General features: G+C 40.0%; 2 protein-coding genes and 1 non-coding gene across 3 annotated transcripts in view; 2 read left to right on the top strand and 1 right to left on the bottom strand.

The window, feature by feature from the left end:
* The window catches only part of scn4ab (sodium channel, voltage-gated, type IV, alpha, b), a 32,867-nt gene extending 24,990 nt beyond the window's left edge, over nt 1–7,877 (top strand). Inside the window, exons 24-26 of the mRNA XM_053637241.1 lie at nt 466–570; nt 722–992; nt 1,559–7,877. Of these exons, the coding sequence (XP_053493216.1) occupies nt 466–570; nt 722–992; nt 1,559–2,649 (1,467 nt within the window). The 3' untranslated portion in view covers nt 2,650–7,877. The remainder of the gene's footprint in view (nt 1–465; nt 571–721; nt 993–1,558) is intronic.
* Nucleotides 7,878–9,735: 1,858 nt separating this feature from the next.
* LOC128616376 (U1 spliceosomal RNA) lies at nt 9,736–9,897 on the top strand. Its single transcript, XR_008387427.1, has one exon. It is a non-coding gene; the product is annotated as a U1 spliceosomal RNA (small nuclear RNA).
* Nucleotides 9,898–15,203: 5,306 nt separating this feature from the next.
* On the bottom strand, nt 15,204–20,765 carry LOC128616145 (C-type lectin domain family 4 member E). Its single transcript, XM_053638677.1, has 5 exons — nt 20,310–20,765; nt 18,041–18,247; nt 15,702–15,826; nt 15,475–15,581; nt 15,204–15,392 (listed from the first exon to the last, which is right to left on the bottom strand). The coding sequence occupies exons 1-5, from the start codon at nt 20,437–20,439 to the stop codon at nt 15,242–15,244; spliced, it is 720 nt and encodes a 239-aa protein (XP_053494652.1). The 5' UTR covers nt 20,440–20,765; the 3' UTR covers nt 15,204–15,241.
* Nucleotides 20,766–24,212: the final 3,447 nt, after the last annotated feature.

Genomic DNA, 24,212 nt, shown 5'->3' with positions numbered 1-24,212 from the left:
TGTGTGTGTGTGTGTGTGTGTGTGTGTGTGAATATATTTAAATTTGGCAGATATAATTAATGCAATGTACACATAATGTGCAAACTGTAATCGGCCCATGGCAGAAATAATAATAATAATAATAAATTAATTAAGTAAATAAATAAATAAATAAAATCTTCAAGAAGTGGTAACATTAAGTAAGGCATGTTCATGATCTTGCACTGTATAAGTTAATGCCCCATTAAGTCATGTGAACTTATTTCTGCTCTTTAACTCCAATTGTCATGACAAGTTTTGGATACTGAACTCGAGTGTATACGTTTTCCAAAAATGAAACCTAAAGTAATTCAGTGTCTTGGACTTTCGTTTCTAAGTTTAACCACCTGAAAAGTTTTACAGTGTCAGTTGTGTAAAAAGATATTACATAATATGCATTTGGGAGTTTAAGACATAAAGAATAATTATCTTTCTGTGTTTCCTTACTTAGGAGGGCAAGACCTCTTCATGACAGAGGAGCAGAAGAAATATTATAACGCTATGAAGAAACTCGGCTCTAAGAAACCACAGAAACCGATCCCACGCCCCCAGGTAGGTTCGGTACTCAACGCGATGGACGAATAAATACCTACCAATGAATGCATCCTTTTAGCAAGATATCTGTTTGTAAATAATCACTAAGTGTATTATTTCCTCAAGTTGAAATCTGTCTCCTCAAACCTGCTGTCTGAACTTCCTGCAGAACTGCTTGCAAGGCTTCATCTTCGACATTGTCACAAAGCAGTTCTTCGACATCCTGATCATGGGCTTGATCTGTCTGAACATGATCACCATGATGGTGGAGACCGATGACCAGAGCCAAGAAGTTGAAGAAATCTTGTACTTCATCAACTTCATCTTTATTGTCTTATTCACTGGCGAGTGCGTGCTCAAGATCATCGCCCTGCGACAGTACTACTTTCACATCGGATGGAATATTTTTGATTTTATCGTGGTCATTCTTTCAATCCTGGGTGAGAACCAGAGTTCGTTTTAGAGTGAATCTCATGCGAAGAGGCATTTTTAGACTCGTGCCTGATTTACTGACCTAAGTAACTGAACAGTCGGACTGAATACAATGAATGTTTGTTCATTTATTATGAAACATACTGTTGGCATTGGAGGCATGACTGTATATATATATATATATATATATATATATATATATATATATATATATATATATATATAACTTTTCTTTTTCAAATACCGGGACATTATTTAGTGAAACTTCAGTACAATTATGGTTTTACACAAATTTAAAACCTGCCCTTCTGTTGTATGAATCTACACATATCCCCATCGTCGTGTATGTGTATTTTGCACTTTTAGATAGAAATGGCCCGATCCACATATTTGTTAAGGCGAAGATCCTGTTAGTGAATCAGCTTCGACTCAAATTTTCACCTATTTTTACACATTCAAGCCTTCATTAAATCAGCGCCAGGAATGTCGCTTGCATTTAAATGTGTAATTCTATTTAAAAATGCATATACAATCACTTCTCATATACTGTACTGTTATTGTCAACTTTTTTTAGGTTTGGTCCTAGCAGACATCATTGAGAAGTACTTTGTTTCACCCACGCTTTTCCGCGTCATCCGACTTGCCAGAATCGGACGTGTTCTGCGTCTGATCCGAGGTGCTAAAGGCATCCGGACTCTGCTGTTCGCCTTGATGATGTCCCTCCCTGCCCTCTTCAACATCGGCCTCCTCCTCTTTTTAATCATGTTCATTTTTTCCATATTCGGCATGTCCAACTTTGCCTATGTGAAAAAAGAAGCTGGCATTGATGACATGTTCAATTTTGAGACCTTTGGAAACAGTATAATGTGTCTGTTTATGATCACGACCTCCGCCGGCTGGGACGGGCTTCTGTCCCCTATCCTCAACAACCCTCCCGACTGCGACCCGGACGTCGAGAATCCCGGCACGGATGTGAAGGGTAACTGCGGAAACCCTGGAGTGGGAATAGTGTTCTTTTGCACCTACATTGTGATGTCCTTCCTTGTGGTGGTCAACATGTACATCGCCATCATTCTGGAGAACTTCAACGTGGCAACGGAGGAAAGCGGCGAGCCTTTATGCGAGGAAGACTTTGAGATGTTCTACGAGACCTGGGAGAAGTTTGATCCGGATGCTTCGCAGTTCATTGACTACAACGCGCTGTCCGATTTCTGTGACACCCTGAAAGATCCGCTGAGGATCCCGAAGCCGAACATGGTCAAGCTGATCAGCATGGACCTGCCAATGGTACCCGGGGAAAGGATCCACTGTCTCGACATCCTGCTGGCTCTCACAGCCGAGGTGCTCGGCGAGTCTGGGGAAATGGACATGCTCAAGTCGAGTATGGAGGAGAAATTCATGGCGAACAACCCCTCTAAGGCATCATACGAGCCGATAACCAGCACTCTTCGACATAAGCAGGAGGAAGTGGCTGCTAAGGTCATCCAGAGAGCCTACCGCAAATACAAACTCAGGTGTTCTCACACAAAGGGAGCCCACAGCATCAGACAAAAGCACGAGAAGCCTTTATGTGTAGCTCTGCAGAATGAGGTGGTCTTACACTCTGCCCCTTTCGCCATCCCTGACTCGACCTATGTGGACAACTTGAGGGAGTCCACCGTGTAACAACATCTTGCAGGTTTTTCTGGTTACATATCCATCAAATTAACAATGTTTTCACAAAACTGCTTGTTCACTTCCAAAGTTATCACTTCCCTAATACGGAGGGAATGTGAGCGTGAGCCGCTTTAGCGTTCCCTATAAAGAAGTTAAGAACTAAAATCAGTGAAGAAGCCAGTGGCGTGAATGCTTTAAAAAAAAAAAAAAAGAAAGTCAGTCTGTCATGTAGCTCCAATTAGCGTTAATTGGGCTCCAATTTCCTAGTCCCAGAAGAAAAGTAGAAAGAAGTACAAATGTAGCATGGGACTTTTAGATAATCTGTTAATATTGTTAGCATGGTGCAAATGAAGAAGGTTTTTTTTTGGGGGGGGGGGGGGGGTAAATTGATATGAAACAAAGAAAGGAACCTAAGGAATCTACAGTGGATATAAAAAGTCTACACACCCCTGTTAAAATGGCAGGTTTTTATGAAGTTTTTAAGAATGCCACTAAGATAAATCGCCAGATCTTTTCTCACCTTTAATGTGCAATTACAAAGTGTACAATTATACAAAAGTTCATTATGATATTAGTATGCCTTTTGGAATTGGTCATCAGACCATAACATGTTGCCACATGCTTTGGGGTGATTTAGTTGGGCTTTTTTGTTTTTTTGTGAGAAAGAGCCACCCTACCCCATAATGATAATGAGTCTTTATTGATGTTGATACATTACAGCAGAGTGAAATTCTTTGCTATGCATACCCCAGCATGTTAGGAGGTTGGGATCAGAGTGCAGGGTCAGCCATGCCCTGATAGCCATGATACAGCACCCCCTGGAGCAGAGAGGGTTAAGAGCTTTGCTCAAGGGCCCAACTGTGGCAGCTTGGCAGTGCTGGGGCTTGAACCCCAGACTTTCTGATCAATAACCCAGAGCCTTAACCTCCAAGCCACCACTGCCCCACCCATAGCCCAGACATGTGACGAATACACACTAAAAACACTGGGTTAAAGACAGCACAAATTGATTTATTTTGAACCTAACGGCTGAGGTAAATATAAGACAGGACACATTTTGGGTTAAACTAACCCATCAAGGTAGGCTGTTCATTTTAACCCAGCAAACGTGTTGTTTTTCAACCCAAAGGATGGTTTCATTTTGACAAAAACACTGGCTTCATTTTATTTCATAAACAGGTTCATATTTTCAGGGTTATTTTTACTCTTCGAAAATGTCAAATCTACCACATTATAAACAAATATGTCACCATGGTACCTCCTTTATTTAAACACAAGAAGGTGTTCAGAAATGCATCGCTAGAGCTGCTAAAGTGGTGTTTATGTAAAGACTTAAGTAAATTACTCAAATAAGTCATATATTTAAGGCCAAAACATCTGATTTAAAACGTCATCAAAGAAGACGTTTAAAACATCCAAAAAAAACAACAACCTGAGGAACAAATTATGATCCAGTGGGCGTTACAAACAACTCAACCAAAGCATTATTATAGAGAATTATAGAATCACCTCAGTCCATATTTCACATCCATACATAAACACATGACACTAGTAGTGTCAAAACCGCTACCTCCACCTGAGGCTAATTCAAACAGGTCATTTGAGTTCATTTGTCCCAATGGGTTGGGCTGAGGCTTCAGGGTGGGGGAGGGGTGCATTGATTCAACTGTCAGTGAAAATGACCCCGCTAATAACCCAACGATTGGGTTACACAGAACTACAAATAAACCACCCATGACTGAGAAAAATGAAATGACCCAAAAGGCTTAACCCAACGTTTGGGTAGAAAAAAATAACTCGACATCTTTTAGAGTGTACGAGAGATCGTTGTCAAATGTAGAGAGCATCAATACTTGTCAGATGTTCCTGTAGCTCCCTTAATGTTGCCGCAGGTCTCTAGGCAGCCTCCCTGGTACGTTTTTGTCTTGTGCTTTTACACATTTTGGACAGACGTCCAGTTCTTGGTGTTGTTACTGTGGATGTAACAGTTGTTACTGGATGCTCCATTTTCTCCACTTGTTTACGATGGCCTTCATGGTGTTCCATGGTACATTTAATGTTTTGGAAATATTTTGTACCCCTCTCCTGATCAGTACTTTTCGACAGTGAGACCCTGTACATGCTTTCTAAGCTCTTTGCGGACCACGTCTTCAGCAGTCAGATGAAACCAAGAAGATGTGGAGAAAATCCGACAGAAACAGCTGGTCTTTATTTGGGTTTGATCACAATCATTTAATTAAAGACAACTGTATGATAGTTACTTTGTAACACGAGATCGAATGTGATTGGTTCATTCTGAACACAGCCACATCACCGATTATAAACGGGTGTGCACACTTGTGCAATCGGGTTCTTGAAAAAAGTTTTCCCCCCTATTTTTCCCTAAAATGTTTCTGTTTCAATGTTTCACATTGAGGGTGGGAAAAGTTCTGACATCATTTATCCTGATTTTTTTTTTTTCCATCACAAAATCTTGCCATTTTAACAGGGGTGTGTAGACTTCCTATATCCACTGTATTAGCTGGCTAGTTTATTGCTAGTTCATGAGTTTTTGGTGCTCGAACACAGCAAACAAAAACAAGCTTTCGTGAAGGCTTCCTTGTTTCCCAATCAATTTATAGTGCAGATAAGCAGAGCTTGCTTTGAAGAGGACATTGCGTCAGATTGAAACGGCTTCTGTTCTGGTCTACAGTCTAGCAATGATGATGATTTGATCCCTCGTGGCTCAGTTCACTTGCTTGAGTAAAGGAGAAATAACGAAGTGTGCTGGAAACAGTATTTGAACGCAACTTTGGACACGCTAGCAATTTTACATACCAAACCTGCAGTACTGTGAACAACAACAACAACAAAAAATTATTGACTTTATTTTGACTTTACTTTCTTGGCTGTAGATTATAAAAGCTATGCAACATTAGGTTTAAAAAACAAAAAACAAAAAAACAAAAAAAAAACAAAACCATTTATCACTGTATTTTGGTTTTCCTGAGACTTTCTTGGAATCTAAATTTTAATTTAGATCTGAACCAGTCCAGAATATACTTATATCTGGATCCACAAATTGTTTAAAATGGAATAAAATACAGATCTGCATATTATTAATAGAGTAGTTTAATTGTATGAGCCAAGACAGATACATTTGAGGTCTTAAATGCTTTTTACTGTTCAACTTGTGAACTTGTACGAATGTGCACGAGCCAACTTGCATGAAAAGTTACTGGCAGTACAAAATGAATGCCTCCTATGAGTTTGCCGTAGGTCTGTTTATCCGTTTAAAAAGTTCATACTGCTACAGTCTTAGAAGCTAGCTTTTCATTTGACTGATTTATTATTGTAAATTTTCCTTTATAGATTTTGTGCTTATGTTTTATTACAGTTTAGTCGGTGTTATTGCCACAGACCAAACAAAATGATACAGAACAGCAATTAAAGTAGGCAGATCAAAATCCTTGAGGATCTGCTCAGATCCTAAGGTGACCCTAAAGGAGTGTTTAATTAAATGCACGAGCACTTAGTGATTAAAGCTGTTAAGACTCATCGATAGCACCAGTATTAACTGTTCGACATAAAGCATAAATATGTGGTGTGTGCTAACTGGCTAAGTAGGGTAATAAAGATTTTGGCCTTTTTTCGATTACGATAGATTTAACTGAACCTAATTCGACATTCAATTACATCACGGGATTACATTACATTACTGTCCCATTTTTTAGTTCATGTAATAATAAACATTTCTTTATTCGTTTATATTCCGTGGTTATTCCAATTATTACCGATTTGTTGGAGTCTTGATATAATTTAAACAAGAACACGACTTAAAATAACGTTACCAATTTTGATGGGCAGCGTATATATATATATATATATATACGGTTTATTTGTTTAAAAAAAAATAAAAATAAAATAAAAAAATTGAGACCCGAGGTCAGATTTTTCCCTGTTTATATTTAGTTATGATCAAAAGTTGTAAAAAAAAAAAAGATGTAAAAAAGATCTTTAATCTTTCAATTATGTTGATAACGTGTTTACAATGAGTGCACTAAAAAGCTTCTCTCGCTCTCTCTCTCTCTCTGTCCTCTCCCTCTCTCTCTGTCTCTCGCGCTCTCTTTCACTCTCTCTCTCTCTCTATATCTCTCTCTCCTCTCCCTCTCTCTCTCGTTCTCGCTCTCTCCTCTCCTCTCCCTCCCTCTCTCTCTCTCCCTCTCTCTGTCCTCTCTCTCTTTCTCTCGCTCTCTCTTTCACTCTCTCTCTCTCCTCTCCCTCCCTCTCTCTCTATCTCTTGCTCTCTCTTTCACTCTCCCTCTCTCTCTATCTCTCTCTCTCCTCTCTCTCTCCCTCTCTCTCTATCTCTCTCTCCTCTCTCTCTCCTCTCCCTCCCTCTCTCTATCTCTCACTCTCTCTCTCTCTCGTCTCCCTCCCTCTCTCTCTCTCTCTCTCTATCTCTCACTCTCTCTCTCTATCTCTCACTCTCTCTCTCTCTATCTCTTACTCTCTCTCTCCCTCTCTCTCTCGTTCTCTCTCTCTCTCGTCACCCTCCCTCTCTCTCTCTCTCTCTATCTCTCACTCTCTCTCTCTCGCGCTCTCTCTTGCTCTCTCTCTCTCTCTCTCTCTCTCTCTCTCTCTCTCTCTCTCTCTCTCTCTCTCTCTGAAACCTCTGTCTTAAATACCCCCTGCAGGAAGAGTAAAGATATTGGGTTAATATTTTACTTTTCACATCTACATAAATATTAATGCAGTATACAGGAAGGTGAAGCTCTTAAACCCATCCTTCAGCTTCACATTCTGTCTGAATTATTCATTAGTGCTAATAAATATGTGTAGCAATAGTAATAATAATAATAATAATAACAACAACAACAACACTACAAATATAATGTAACATACGTAATGGTACATAATGCTCATGCTACATGATGCAAACACTAACAGACGCTTAATAGCAATTCTAAAATATAAAAAGTAACTGAATCGTCGTCTTGACATGTTCTTCGTATGTGTGTAAAGTCTTCACTGGCAGCGTTTAAATACCTAATAGTGTATTTCGATTAAACATCATACTCTGAAGGGGATTATTCTTCTATAACGGCACTTCCTGAAATGTCTTATTCCTCTTATACCACAGTGATTATAACCCCAACAGTCACATTTCTTTCATTAAGTAAAGAAGAACTTGTACTTTAAAAAAAAAAAAAAAAAAATTCCAAAGTTATATTTAATGTTGTGGAATGTCTTTGAAACAGGTTACTTACGTTATAGCGGCTATAAACAGTCATTCCCTCACCAGCCTATCCTTTTCCTTGCGCTAGAAATTAATACGATTAAAAAAAACAACAACAAATAAACACCTTTTTCTGTGGCAGAAAACTTATAGCTAAAAAAAAAAAAGCTCTGCCACTGGAAACTCCTCCCATAAAACGTTAAACAAACATCTCTTTACAGACTACTTTGGCATATATGTGTTTCGATCTGTTTATGCGAATCGGCCACCATTTACACAAACTGATACTAGAGAAGCAATAACGCATGAGTTACAGCTGGAGTACTGTCAGACCTGCTGTTTGAGAAACTTGAGAGAAAGCAACACCTCCTGACCAATCAGAATCAAGATTTCAATATAAGACCTGATCTTTTCTGCTTCTCGATCCAGTTCCCAAGAACGCCACATTTTTTTTTTTTCTAAATTAAAACCATCTACAGTAATATCTGGTTCACATGCGAGGATATGGGAATTCTCTGTATGATCTCTAAAACGTCCCAATTACCAATCACAACCATGAGGCACTTTCATTTACATGACAGAACTGTATCTCTGTAGCACTGTATTCTGTATAATTTGTGTATAAAATGTATTTTTTGATGATTTAAAAACTAATAAAGTAGAAAACATTTCTTTAAATATGCTGCTGTCATTTTAGATCTTTTATTTATTTATTATTATTTCTGTTACCTAAGGGGCTGTTTAATTTATTTGTAGTTTTCTGTCATTTGATTGGCTCCTGTAAGGTTATTCTGGGACTTTGCTATTTGAGGACACCTTTAGGAGTTGCCCATACGCCCTCTACTGAGCTGGACTAGGGGTGACACCAAATACGGTACATTATTCAGATTGAACAGACCTAAATGAATACAAACACATAAGAAGAATCAATTTTTTCGTTTTGTTTTTGTCAGGAAGTTTGCAGAGACTACAGGTCTAGCAAGATGTTTTTACTTTCATACTTTAAACACATTCATGCTTAGAGCATGAGCTCACAAGCCAAAGACAACATGGGCGGCTGTGGATCAGGCGGTAGAGTGGGTCGTCCACTAATCGTAGGGTTGGCGGTTAGATTCCTGGCCCATGTGACTCCACATGCCGAAGTGTACTTGGGCGAGACACTGAACCCAAAGTTGCTCCCGATGGCAAGTTAGCGCCTTGCATGGCAGCTCTGCTACCATTGGTGTGTGTGTGAATGGGTGAACGAGAACCAGTGTAAAGCGCGTTGGAACCACTTTTTTTTTAAAAAAAAAAAAGCGTTATATAAGTGCAGACCAGACTAACATTCAATTATGAATAGATGGCACATGAAACTTTTTTTTTGTCTTTTGTCAGAGGTTCATTCCAGTAGCCCAATCTAAACAAGCTCCAGAATAACACCGGATTTCTACCATATTTATATACAAACTTCCCGAAATTCACAGCAGAGATGGATGCAGGTGCAGGCTGATCTCAGGCAAACAATCCAAAACACAATCAGACAATCAGTGAATGGGCAAAACCAATCAAATCTAAACAAGCAAACTAGCAAAGTAAGCAAGATCAAGACCAGAAACACAAAGAAGCACAAAACAACACTAAAGATACTGGGATGAGACCGGTGCGCTGACTGAGTGACGGTCCAGGTTAGTTATAGCGTGAGTGTGATTGGAAACAGGTGAGTGCAATTAGAACTCTGGGGATGCAGCAGTGAGTTCTGGGAAAGTTAGTTTTCAGCCAAAGCTGAACGTGACCTCTTCAACTTCGAAGTAGATTCTAATAGTGTGACCAGTGAAACTTTCTGATCTTTCAGGAATGTAGCATATCTAAAAACGTGATAAAATATTATTGAGTGATTACTACATGCCTGGCAGGGGTGATACCATGATCAAGAAGGTGGTACACCCAAGGCGAGGCTCAGCCATTGCACTCCAGATTTGCTGACCCTAGAGTTTCCCCAGAATGTAGGAATATTGACTGCACATATTCAGATAATAGGAGACTGCATTCACGCTCTCCGCTGACAAACGTTATGGACAGGGGTGGTTCAGAGGTTAAAGGCTCTGAGATACTGATCAGAGGGTCTGGGGTTCAGCACCTCCAAGCGGACACTTGATTGACCGAGGCCCATAACCTTCTCTGCTTAAAGGACACTGTATCATGGCTGGCCCTGTGCTCTGACCCCAACATCCTAAAAGTTCAAGAGGTATATAAAGTTCTGTCCTGCAAACTTGTAAATGAACAATGAGAGTGAGACGGTGAGAACAGGTTGCTACACGGATGTCTCAGGGTTTTAGCCGAAGTTCGTCCTGTCATCAAGAAGAGCCTCCAGACCAGCTCATAGTTGCTTAGAAGACGCAACATGAGAGGACGCAAGTGTTGTGACGGAAATGACGGCGGTCGGTGTGAAAAGGCATTGCATTTCAGAGTCACCGCGGTGTCTGACAGTCACCGCGGCTCACTTTGAAATTGGAGTTGGCAGGAAGGCATGAGGAACACAGTGGAATTTCAGTGAAGGGAGAAGAGAAGAGTGCCTGACGAGTGCGAAGACCTGCTTCACATCGGCAGAAGACCAGCCTCTGCCATTAGCAATGGCATGCTAAAACTGATCTCAGATCAGAAAGTAGAGCCGCTGTCTTCCTTTAGACGGAGTCGGGGTGGTGTAGTTCCTCGATGTTAAAGGTCACTGGTGAGATTCTAAACATCCCACGGATGCAGATTGTTCGGTAGTAGCTTAAAGGAAATGATGCTGGACCTCCTGGAGCTTATAGATCAGGATATAAGAAATGCATGGACATCAAACACCAAAAAATAAGGAAGGTGACAAAGTTTACGTTAGGAAAAAAGACACTGTTATGAGAATAAAATCGACGACACGGTGGTGTGATGGAGGGGAGTTACTCTGACAACCCCTACGTTGATTATTTTCCTAAAACAGCACATCCCAACACGTTTTAATCTTCTAATACTACAGTAATTTGTCAAGCGTGACAAGTTTTATTTCTTAAAGATTGTTTATAGATACATTCAATGTTGTGGAATATCCATGAAACAGTTGACTTCTTATATGCTACATGTTACATTATAGCAGCTATAAACAGTTGTTTCCTCACCTCTATGACTCTTTTCTCTGTCTTAAAGTTAACAAGACACAGTCTGTCACGTTACTGAGGAACCTGAACACGGAAACCTCCTCTTTCACATTACACCCTTTCTGCGGACACTGGAGACATTCAGTGCTAAATAAATAAATAAATAAATAAATAAATAAATGTCTCCTAACAGGAAAAAAAATGTCACTTTTTCTTTGCCAAATATAAACACAGTTTAAAAAGCTCTTTATAGATTTTATGTGGCGCGTCCGCCGTACTTCCTGTGAATACGCCAGGTCCCCGTGAACGAGCTGTTACTATGGAAACGATGCCGTATTAGAGTTAGAGTGCATTAATATAAACCTGTAATTGATCTGCTATTGTCAGAGCTGCCGTTTTAGAAAATAACCCCAATAGTGTTGGGGTATAAATATACGAAGATGGGTCATTTCAGTGCAGGTCAGATTAAAAACCCTTACATGTTGTGGTTTTGGTGTTCTGCAGCCTTAGATGCCTTTGAAATAAACGAAGTAATTAATACATCCAGCCCTTAGAGAGACTACTCCGTCTATATCTTGGCATCGACATGAAAGGATTTAGTTATTTCGGGGGGCATCAGCCCCAGCGGAAGTAACGGATGGGATTGTTAAAACGAGAGTTACATGATAGCGCTTTAAAATAGCCGTGGCGGTCTCGTCCAAGCCGGGTACCATACGTTTAACACTGAAGACAGAGACAGAAAAAGAAAAAGATAATAAGTAATAAAGGATAATGAGTCTTTATTGATCACGTATACATTACAGCACAGTGAAATTCTTTTCTTCGTACACGCCAGGATGTCAGGAAGCTGGGGTCAGAGCGTAGGGTCGGCCATGATACAGCGCCCCCTGGAGCAGAGAGGGTTAAAGGCTTTGCTCAAGGGCCCAACAGTGGCAGCTTGGCAGTACTGGTGCTTGAACCCCCGACCTTCTGATCATTTAACCCAGAGTCTTAACTGCCAAGCCACCACTGCGTCTGAAATGTGTCTGTGGATCTGGATGTTTGTGTGCAGAGGCAAGCTGTATCCACCTTCCAGGAGAAACTGGGTATAAATGTTAAAGATATCAGGGCATATCTACCGGATCTTTCTTTACGCATACGTTCCTTAAACGCGTTACCATTTCTTTATTCCGATCTCTCAATTCCTCGTTCCGTTCTCTTGAGTATTATTTGTGAAATAGCAAATTGACGATGGAGAGGCAGGAGTTCTGCTCATTATATTCCTCCGAATCAAGCGAAGGACTCAGGCTTCCTCTTATTTTCCGTCAAGGCTATCACTTCCCCAGCCGGGTTTGAAGGAATGGACAGAAGCCAGCGAATACCACAGACAGTCCGTCCTCCTTGAGACACGCCCTGCATGCCTCTCATACACGCAAAATTCATCAGAATGTGCGCACACACGCACGCACACACGCACACAGCTAGCTGCCCTTTAGATGGGTACATAGCGCTGGGAAGATGATCAGCTTCTGTAATGTTAAAATGTACATTCATACATTGCTTCAGACTGCTCTGAATAAACCAGACCTCTATACGGATCCCAGAATCCACAGGTGAATCCAGGTGTGTGAGCAAGACTGAAAGACAGAGAGAGAGACGATTGCGAGACAAGTTGTGAGAAAAGGAGAAAAGCAGGAACAGGTGGTGTGTTATAACAGGTAGAGAGAAAGAATGAATGAGGAACATGTGGTGAGATGTAGTAGAGGAAGCTGGTTGGGGAGTAATACTACACCGTGGAGCATGCTCACCCTCCTACTCCCAGCAGGAAACGAGAATAAATGCCTGTCGGTGTTTATCTGATGAGTCATGAGTCATGGGAGATGGATTAAGAGACTCTTCCATGAAGATCAGAGAAGCAACATGATCACTGCAACATAATTCTTTAGGAAACCACTAACCAGCTTTTTCCGACAATTCCTAGACTTATCTGCGTTCTTATAATGCAAACATTCCTGGATTCAGAAAGATCTGACTTACACTACAAAAAAAAAAAGCTTAGCAAAAAAAAAGTGCATGAAATGTAGTGTTTATGGTTAATCGATAGCACAATGATATACTGTAGCGAGTGTCGTGGTGCTGCCTCACAGCTCCAGAGTCCCTGGTTCAGTGTGTCTGTGTGGAGTTCCTGTGCATGTTCTCCCCATGTGGGTTCCCTTCAGGTTCTTCACTTTCCTCCCACCTCCCAAACTAACCCCGTTTTCATTTGGCTTCATTTCGATTTCATTTCGAACTGCTTCCCCGTGTGAGAAGTTGAAGAAAAGCCTCCTGGGTGAAGCACCTCATGAAGCAGATTGAGAAGATGTGTCGAACGTTCAAACCTTCATCTGGAATACTTATGAATACTTAAGGATTTTAAATATAATATAGTCGGGCTTTTTCAGTGCCATTGCATATACGTGTTCCTCCATAGCGCTAACGCCTGTTTTGATTCTAAAACAAAAGGAAATCATGAAAACCAAGCTTTCCGCTGTAGGAGCAGGAGTGTACAAACTTTTGACTGGCAGTACAGGACAGGTGTTCTCAAACTGTTAGCTGTTAACTAAATTCCATGGACCCTATCAGTACATATCTATTTCAATATTTTTTCTAGTTATTTGAGTTTTTTTTTTTTTTTAAATTCCTGAACTTTCCATTCCACAGGTTTTTGAGTTTTTAGTTAGCTAAATAAATTTTTAAAAAATGACAGACCCCCGGTTATGCTTCACAGACCCCAATTGGAGAACCTTCAAATAGTAGTGTCAAAAAAGTAGTGTCTACTTTTAAAAGAGTTCGAGTTTTAATTTAAAATGAGTCTGGATATCCATCCTCAGAGAAATGTGGCTGCTTCGCTTGAACTTGGAGCGTTTGTTTGAAGAGGCAGAAGGAACAGATCAGTAACAGTGCACTTGGTGCCATCGTGTGGCTGACGGATTTAAACATGGGAGGATTTTTGAGTTAGGTTAGGTTTTTGAGTTAGACTGCTCGAAAGCTTGGCATGTTTTGAAAAGTACTTGTTTTTGGGGGGAAACCATTAGATTTAAAGTCAAATGCAACTTTCACAAATTAGATTCTAAGATCAAACCACTTGGCGTCGTTATCTGAGTCTCCCTCTGAAACCTCTCTCCGAACAGAATACTAAAAATGCAGGGACTCACGAGACAGCGTTCTCCACCACCGTCGTCAAACACCAAATGAAGAATAACGTTCATCGCCCTGTGTGTGCGGAGTTTGCGTGTTCTCCCCATGCTTCGGGGGTATCCTCGGGGAACTCCGGTTTCCTCCCCCAGTCCAAACACGTGCGTTGTATGCTGATTGGCATTTACAAAGTGTGTGGATGGATGTTCATCACTCCAGTACAGTTCCAGAGATTTGTAGATCTGACGCCTAGGTGCACTGACGCTGTTCTGGTGGCATGTGGTTGCCAGACACCTTACTAACACGTTTTATGTTGGTTAGTCTTTTACTTTTTCACCATTTGTACGTCTATGAAGCTCAACAGTATGGTTTTTAAACTGAACATTAACAGCAATGACTATATAAACAGCCTATGATGAAGAGCGGTTGGAGTACGTTGGAGTACGTTGGAGCTGTGTCCAAAAACTTGGGTTTGAATGCAAATCCAAGCAAAAAGCCCAGAAAAAAAATGTATTGCATGATAATGACTTGACTGGTACATGGGGAATCTGATTGGCCAGAACAGCATAGCAGTGGAATCATTTTGACTCTTCACATAGTCATTAAATGTGATGTTGGATTTGCAGTGTGTGGTAAAAACAGGGTTGCCAGGTCTCCGCAGAATTTCCAGCCCAACTACATCTCGCACAATTACGTCTTGCGCAAAAAGACCTGAAACCAGCCCCAAAAAATCAGACGTCGGAAAATCGAGAGACTTTTTCTTCTTTTCACTGCGGTTCACTGTGTCGCAATTCTGAGTTGAAGTCGAATGCAATTAGCAGTTTTAGTATGGCCATATCCCCTTTTCCCGCTCCCGATGCTTGCGAAATATCTTACATTTCATGCTGCTTCTAGAAACTGATTAGGTTTATTTCAGTTTATTTGCTACAAAATCATGGTGGCCACAGTCAATCATTAAACTAGCCCAAAAAACCCCTGGCAACATCCCCGCCCTGAGACATTCTTCCAAAACTAGCCAGACTCGGCATAAAAACCGCAACCCCGGTTAATAAACTGCTAAATAAAATATAGACTATGTTGAGTTATTTAAAAAAAAAAAAAAAAAAAAAAACCCGCTCTACTAATTTGCGTTCATCTTGCAAATCGCAAGTACAGGATGATTACAGGGATAATCCGCCCACGTCATAACTTCAGCTTTAGCAAATTTGCTGCCAGTTACAACACAGTCCTCCTCATTATTGAAGTCATTAGGTTCCCCGTCCCACCAGAACCTGAAAACACAGTCAGAATGTCCTCTTTATTTCACATGTAGAGCTATGGATTAAGAAGAAGAACTGCGTGGTGAGCATTTACCCAGTGGCCAGTTCTGTGCCGCTCACCCACTTCCACTTCCCCTCTTCAACGGTGTCGGTCAGGCCAATCCAAGCCTCAGCACCCTTGAAAAGTTTACTGATGAACACCTGTAATCGCGACAGAATGATGCATAAGGAATAAAACCTAGGTAGAAAGGTTGGTCTGTCGTTAAAGACGAGAAGTGAAAAAAGTGTGATGAAGACTGGCTGGTTTGAATAAACGATGACCTGTTCTTCTCGGCTGTTGATGATCACAAGGTCGGCTCCTCTCGAGCTGCAGTACAGTCTTGCGTCTCTCCAGCTCTTCTTCTCTGTTGTGATGAAATACTGCTGACACTGCAGTATGGAAATATCTGCAGAAGGTTATATGTGCAGAGTCAGTACATTTATCGATGAAATAAGCACCAGACAAAAATAAGCTGCATGCCTCGTTTCTTTCCTGAGGTTCAAGCTTCTCACTTTGCTTGTTAGTTTATATTTCAACTGTTGTGTTAAATGATGTCTTTCTTCGAGTTGTGGTTTTTCTTATTGCCGTTTGTTTCTTCTACTGTATGCTGTAAGGGTGCTTTACCTGGCATAAGAGCTTAAACTAGGAAACAGATCCCCAAGTCCATGAACAACTTAACAATAGAACTTCACAGTAAGACTTAGGGCAAAACGGAGGACCTAAATACACAAAGTGTTCAAGAGGAAATAAGGAACTGGTGACAATAATCAGAGAAACAATGGAAGCAATGACAAACGATGAGTGGACAATCCTTAGCCCAGTCTTCCAGTGAAAGGATGCAATTCAGCTAGATTTCGTGGTCTATTTTGGTGTTTCATATGCTGACCAGATTGAAGGAACTCACAGTGTTCCAGTTTTCCATCAGATTTGTAGTACAAGTCATACACAGATTTGGCTTTATGCTCTCTACACTCGTCTTTCTGGGACACCGGAGAGTCAGTGTTCTGTTCTGCAAACTGTAAGGCTCAGAGCCTGACCAACTGATTCCTAACTTTTATGCTGAATTAGGTTCATCCGGGTGTACAAACTACTGACACTGTACAATAAGATGCTGCTGCTGCTGGTGCTATATATGTCTTTGTCTAAACCATCAAGAATCATGCCAATTTGCCATCTGCAGTGATCTTCTCATGCCACATAATGTCATGAACACTATGTATATATATATATATAAATATATATTCCCACCGTGGCCCTGTGTGTGTGTGTGGAGTTTGCATGTTCTCCCCGTGCTGCGGGGGTTTCCTCCGGGTACTCCGGTTGGATACTTCATTAAACATTTCACCTATGGTCTACATTTGCATCCGCCTCAAATTCTATATGATAGCATGGCTAATGGTAAATATTGCTTTAGAGGAGATTTTATTTTCTGATTGATTAACAAACTATGTGGCATGATTCATGTTTTCTGGCAAAACGGAATAGTCCTAACAGTTTTATACAAGTAATAAAATGTACTTTTCACATGACAACATGACTAACTTAATTTCAGATCAAACCTTTACATTTATTTATTTATTTATCGTTTAGTTTTACTAGAGTACAGATTTGGCTTTTGATACTTCCACACTTAATTAAGTAAGCTTTTGACACGTTATCGATGTTTTCACATACAGTCAGTATCACTTCTCATTATTTCCACCACCACTAATTGCTTAGTTTCTATATGTTTAATTTTTTTTCCCATGCCTTAAAAGTCAGAAGTGAAACTTTCCATTCCACAGTTTCACTTCCACATTTGCCAGACTAGTTTAGATCATCTTTATTTTGCATGATCACATTGCTTGTCTTGCAGTATCGTTCTCATCACTGTGAAGAAACCCTTGTGTGAGGGTTTGTTTGTCGTATGGACTTTCATTTCTATACAACGAATGTTACACGTCATTAAACACACGCCCATAATGGGGGGTCAAAACATATAGAGAGGGGGTCACAATGAGGTGACCGAGGGTAGCAAACTGATGTTGGACCTGATGTAATTTTGTACGTTTGGCACCCGTCAAAGTTGGTGATGAAATATCAACATCAGCAAGGTGGATGCAGCGTTATATAAGGAGGCCAACAAAGCCACCCAGAATGGACACCAGAACAGAAACTACTTTCATCATCAAGAATTGAACGTTTACTTTATTAATACCTTTTGATAACGTTGTCAGGCTTGTTCTGAAATGTGCTCCTTTGTCAACTTTTGTTCAGGTGATACGTCAATGGGAGAGTTGTTATGAAGTCATGAAACATTTTTTTGCCACCATTGAGACAGCATAGGGGCAGCCATGAAAAGGTTATGAATAAAATATTGACCTCACCTAGGCTGGGCCAACATCACAGTGGCAGATAAGGAGGGTACTAAACCAATTTCAACAGCGACAGTACTAAACATATTTCAGAAGCAGAATCAGTAGGTAATTTATTAATTTATAAGTTTGTCGATGTTGGTCCAATGTTGGCATGAAAAGGAAGGAAGGAAAATTAAATGCAATAAAAATTCCACAGGTTTGAGATTACTGGGTAATTGATGTTGATGAGAACATGTGACAGTTGGTAAGAGCCAATGACTTACTCAGCATCTGGAATCCATCTTTCTCAGCGAGTAGCTGATCTCGCTCTGCAGTCATATTGTCAAAGCTGATCTGCAACTGGTCTCTTTCACTTGTCGTGTTGTTGAGTTTCACAGACAACACTATAACGCCGCTCAGCAGGAGAACGCACAGCAGCGCGACACACACTGTGGACCATATGGAACATCTCCTCCGTGCAGTATCATCTCCTACAGCAGGGTCGGACACAGACGTGTGACTTTTAGTCCAATATAATCTCCACCTTTTTAAAATATCTCGGACTAGACGTGGAGCCTAGGGGGTGAATGGTGTCAGGGTAAGCTGCCCAAAATTCCTAATGAGAACCCTGCAATAGCTTTTACATTATACTTCCTGAAGCTCTCTCTTAAGTGTAACAAAAGAAATCGGTAGCTTCTTATTTTTCTTTCTTTCTTTCTTTCTTTGGATTTGTGTTGGAGTGACCTCTTAACACTGATACTGTACCTTGCCATGTGCCTTAAAGGCATTCAAACCCAAGTTAAGCCAGATCGGCAGCAGTTTTTTTTTTTTTTTACTCCTGTTTTCCTCTCAAAGGCTGAAAGAAAACACAATGAAAATGTCTTCAGGATAAAAGCTGTGTGTAATCGCAGTTCCCTGAACAATGTCATCACTCACTCATTCATTCATTCATTCATTTATCTTATGTACCCTGGTTATGACTGCAGGGTATCAATTTGGAAAAAAGGGTGAGACGTGCGAATACACTCTGTATTCCAGTTGAGTCTAGATTGTGGTTGTATGAGGAATAAAACACTTTGGGGCATGCTGTTATAGGAAAATAATCAGCGACGGGGTGGTGTGATGTGGCCCAATGTGAAGCAGACTTACTCTTACCACCCTAATGTTGATTGTTTTCCAATAACAGCATGTCCTGAAGTGTTTTATTCCTCTTATACCACAGCAATTTGACAACAGTTGCAAACAAACTTTTATTCTGTTATTATTATTATTATTATTATTATTATTAATATTATTATTATTTTTAATTAATTGCATTTGCAGTTGCATTTACAAATCTGCCAATTCTGCAGAGTAACACTACGGGAAAAAAAAAAAAAACGATGCTCTGTATTTGGACAGCTACAACAGCACCATCATCAGAAAATAAACATTACATCATCCACTTTCCATGGTTGTGATGATACACATTACACATTTAGCATGAACGATAGCTTTATATTAATGCACTCGTTCTACCACATCATCGGTTCTACAGTTACTGCGGTAACAGCTCATTCACAGGGGAAACAATCTTGGCTGTTGGTCTGCCTTTCTGTTAAATTTTCAGTCTCTCCTCGGTTTCTCCTCATAAGCACAAGCATCAAAAGACTTTTCTAAAACCGGGTCAACGTTAGCAGTGCCGGCCATTTTGTGCCGAAAACAGCTAAGCTGCTAGCTGAAGATGGATGTGACCTGGTAGCTAATTGGACTTATAAACAACAAACTTCAGAAATGAATGCAAATAATCAAACAGAACTTTATACTTCAAGTAAATTTACAATATTTACAACCTACAGCAGACTCCAAGCGATTCCAACCGGTGCCGATACATATCAGTATGAGACGTCGGTCAAGTTCATAAACATCTCGGTATTTGGCAATTAGTTACGTGGTTCCGCCCCTTTTGAGAGCTCTATCAATCATCATAAAGGAGAAGCCGTGCGTCTAGATGCGGGACGGACGAAAAGTGCACTGTTCAATAAACAGTGAGACATTCTTTTTTTTTTTTTTTCTGTGCAAAATGGTCCAAAGGTGAACCTGTTATCACCTACGTTATAGCATCTATAAAGAGTCGTTCCCTCACATGCCTCGCTCTCTCTCTTTTTTTTTTTTTAATCTCACTTGAAGCGAATAAGACCAAAAAACAAACATGATGTTACAGAGAACATGGAAAGCACAAACTCTTCCGTCTGGAAATTTTGCTGCTTTGGAAAGCTACATTCAATAAATGTAAAATAAACGTCTCCTTTCGAACAACTTCACCATAACGAAAAACAACTATAGGTTTTTCTATAGAAAATGAATCAATACCTACTGACCAATCAGGATCGAGAATTCAATGGTGCTGGGATATAACTGTCCTGTTTCAACATACAGTTTTCTTTTCTTAGAATTTTACTTCACACTTAGGAGTGTAAAGAGAGACTACGGTTATACGCAATAAAACATGTCCTCATAGCATTGTGCTCGTAACCACGTCCATGTTGGTGCGTTTGAGTGTGTATACTGCACCTGAGTGTTGAGGTTCCTGCTCGTTTATGTTCCTGGCGTTCCTCGGTTTCTCCCAATTTGCGTATTCGCATTCCAATGAAACCTTATCTTCCGAATTCTCATATATATCTGAGCTCCTGTTCCTGTCCATTATGCTCTCTGCAGCAACGCTGGGTTACAGTGAAGTGTGTATATTCTCCTCTAGACCGGTCAGAACGTGAATCGGATTAGACTCGAGTTTCTAACTCTGCACAACATTGTAGAGCTCTCGCATTGTCGATCGCACGTGTGTTTGTGTGCGCGTGCATCGATGATATATTTATGTAGCACATGGAGGAAGTGCAACTTTGGCGGTAGATTCTACAATAGCCCTGCAGTGTGATGTGGTATGTGGGTGGGCCCTGCTCCACAGAGGCGTTGTTAACGAGGTTGAGAGCGTGCAGACTAGATGATGGAGAACAAGGCTCTGTAAGAGTCAGAGGTAAAGCTGTTCCTGTAAGATCGGCCTTTATTTTATGGTCTTTGTGTGCGTTGAGGACGCTTCCAAGGCAAACCCGCTAAACCAAAACCACCAGAAAGGAACAAAGCTAATTTTAGACATTAGAAGGATGCAAGTCTGCAGAGTAAAACGATAGAAGAAACGACTTCCTGTATTTGTAAAGCTCGGACAGTGCCGTCATCAGAAAATAGATGACACGATCTATAAAATTCATCATTCAGACGTCTTCAGTAAGCACTTTCTCCTGGTCAGGTTTGTGCTGGATTTGGATCCAGTCCCATATGGAGCTCGGACGCTGACAAATGTATTTGAACATGAATTTCATACGTTTGAATTACATGTCAGAATTATATGTCACGTTCATTTTTTATTTTTTTTTCCTGTGCTGCAATTAATAAATGTACATTTTTGCCAGTGTATTTTTTTGTTCTAAACTTTGCTAGAGGGAAGATTAACTCTAAATGACTAAATAAACAATCAGGACCCTAAATACAAATCTAAAAAACAAACAAAAAAATCAAATATCAAAAATTCAGATTTTCCCTAAGGCTGAAGGTGAAGCATTCGGGATTCTCAAGGGGAAAGTACATACGTTCAGATCTGTCAATCAAATAATAATAAAAAAAAAGTTTTAATGTAACCCAAAAAGGTGAGAGGTTCATTAAACCCAACAGTCTAAAAGGCAAAAGGAAATTTAATGAACTTGTATGAAGTGTTGTACACAGCTAATCGTTAATCGTAATTATGTATATGACCATGATCTTCCAAAAGTTCATGATTGTCACTGGACTAATCCAGTCTGTATTAGTTTAGTGTTATAAACAGCGCTGTACTAAGCACTGGAAAGTCTACAGGGTCATAACCAGTTTTAGTGAGCGCTACTTTAGCTAGTTATTGTGAGTTATAGAACTGAGATGTTCGTTATTTTATACGTAATATTTACATGAAATCGATGAATTTAGTTGAACAAACTTGCAAAATGAACGGAAAAAAAATGTTACGTAATAAATAATAATAATAATAATAATAAGAAGAAGAAGAAGACAGTGTTTTAATTAAAATTGACAAGTGGCAGCTATTCCCCCCACAAACACCGCCTGGTGTTTAGTGTAAAACCCTGTACATACACACATTCCAGTTGACCAGGAAGAGAGTTGAACATACAGCAATGGGCAATTCATTCTATTAAAGTGTCCTCCTCAGCTGCTCTGAGGCCAGAGAACTGAATATCACTGCTGATTTTTGTTCTGCACGGTAGGCTACCTCCTGCCACCACATTATTATTACAGAGACTCACTGTTTGCGTATTCAATTTGGCAGCTGGAGATAGTTGTCCATTTCCTTCCGAAACTACCACTGCCTGACCTCGGTGTCCTCGTAGCTAGTTACGTTGATGTATGTGCATTCTGAAGATCAAACACTTCTTAAACATTCATACTTTGCTAGCCCTTTAGTCTAAGGACAGAAAATTCTCCAGACTATGGATCGAGTAAAAGAAGGAAGGTTGGATGTGGATAAGGAGAGATGCAGCACTGGATGTTTGCTACACGAATGTTTGTGGCAAAATGTAAAAGATGTAAAAACACGAAGATAAAAACGAGTTATTTTGAGTGTTGAATTTCTTCTGATCAAAAGTTTACATAGACCGTTTGGTAGATCATGAGTATGCTAATATAATATCAGTATTCTAAATCTTAATACTGTGAAGTACTTGAAGAGAAATTGTGTCTTCATAGCATGAAAAAAAAAAACCGTGTATATTTAAGAGAACCACCAGGGGGAGCTAGTGTCTTAATACAAACATAACTTAATCTCATACAGACATAAAAATAAAATAATAATAATAATAATAAAAAAACAGCTTTATGCATATTCCCAGTCCTGAGATTAGAAATTTAATTGAGATGCCACAAAATCAGAAGATCAAACATGTGGAATTACATTCCGTTACAGGTACATGCATAGTAACACTTTTTTTTGTTGTTTTTTTTTTTGACGACATTATTTTCCTATAGTCAAGATGAAAAGATGAAATTCAGTCCAATGTTTCAAGTGTAAATCCTATTTCCGTCATCTTCAGCAAGACGTGGAAACGCTTCAACAGACGATTCCTGGGGGGTCTGAGTAACAACAACAACAACAACGAAAAAACAGTCCTTGTCTTATAATACTGCTAACAATCTGTTTTCTAAAAAGTATTGCATTAGGATCCAAGTGTCAAAAAGAGAGAACAAAGAACTAGCAAACACACGTACAAGTACTTTCTTTCCCCGCGTATGCAAAACATAACCCTAAGGAAATGAACATACTGAAGTGTAAATAACTGTAAAAACATCAAAGACAAACTAGAATCTATTGAAGGTTAATAATTATGCCTGCATTTGTTGCGAAAATGTCCGTAACGCTTAATTTTCTGCCTTTTGGATCAAATTCACAAAGTAAATCAGGCTAAGGCTAAATCAGTAGCCTTGCTGCGAGTTTTGCGCTGTTGTCAACATGACTGTTTAAGAATCCGTAGAAAGCCGGTTTTACACTGCACGTAATCGGCCGTCTCGTTTAAGAACATTACTTGTCGCACCACACGAGAATTCTATAACAGGCTGTGTTCGCCATGTACGATTATACGATGAAGATCCTATAATGGCAGAGCTGTGATTCAAGAACATTACTACGTTCTGCCTACGTCATCGTTCAGCGTGATCCGGACCCGTGCAGTAAATGAACAATAAGGTCACATGAATACATTAAGAGCCAGGGGGGTGTAAACTTTTGAACAGGATGATCAGTGTTATTATTTTGTCATCTGGGAGACATGTAACTCTATTATTTAGAGTCTGAAGGGCGGTACTAAATGAAAAAGATCTTTAAACAAAATAACAATTCACACCGATCATCCTGTTCAAAAGTTTACACCCCCCTGGCTGTTAACGTATCGTGTCGCCTTCTCGAGCATCAGTGAACGTTTGAGCCTTTTGTAATAGTCGTGTCGAGTCCCTCAGTCGAGTCCCTCAGTTGTCCTTGACTTTTCTGTGAAAAGACAGGTCCCGACATCATATAACCGCTGTTGGAAAGGACTCAAATATGCAGAAGATGCTGGAAAGGTAAAGAATTGGTCTCAATGACAAAGACCGTGTCATGTTACGTGTTCGAAGACTTACAACCAATGGAAACGCACGACAGCAAAATCAGCCAAAATACTGTACGGTGTAAAGCCGGGTTTAGTTCAGTGCTTACGATGTTGTTGTTGGTTGTTTTTTTATTTCTCTTCATTTTAAATAAATAAATACATAAATAAATACGTCACAAACCGCCAAAAATACCACACACGACAAATATATTCACTATTAAACCACTGGAAGATAAAATCTCCTGATTTGATTGTCCTCTTGCTCTCATATAAACGGCTGAGACACAGTATCCAGGTC

The sequence above is a fragment of the Ictalurus furcatus genome, chromosome 12 (assembly GCF_023375685.1).
Source record: "Ictalurus furcatus strain D&B chromosome 12, Billie_1.0, whole genome shotgun sequence".
NCBI classification, from domain to species: Eukaryota; Metazoa; Chordata; class Actinopteri; order Siluriformes; family Ictaluridae; genus Ictalurus; species Ictalurus furcatus.
Note: the sequence above shows the minus strand (reverse complement) of the source record. Positions and strands in the feature narration are given on the sequence as shown.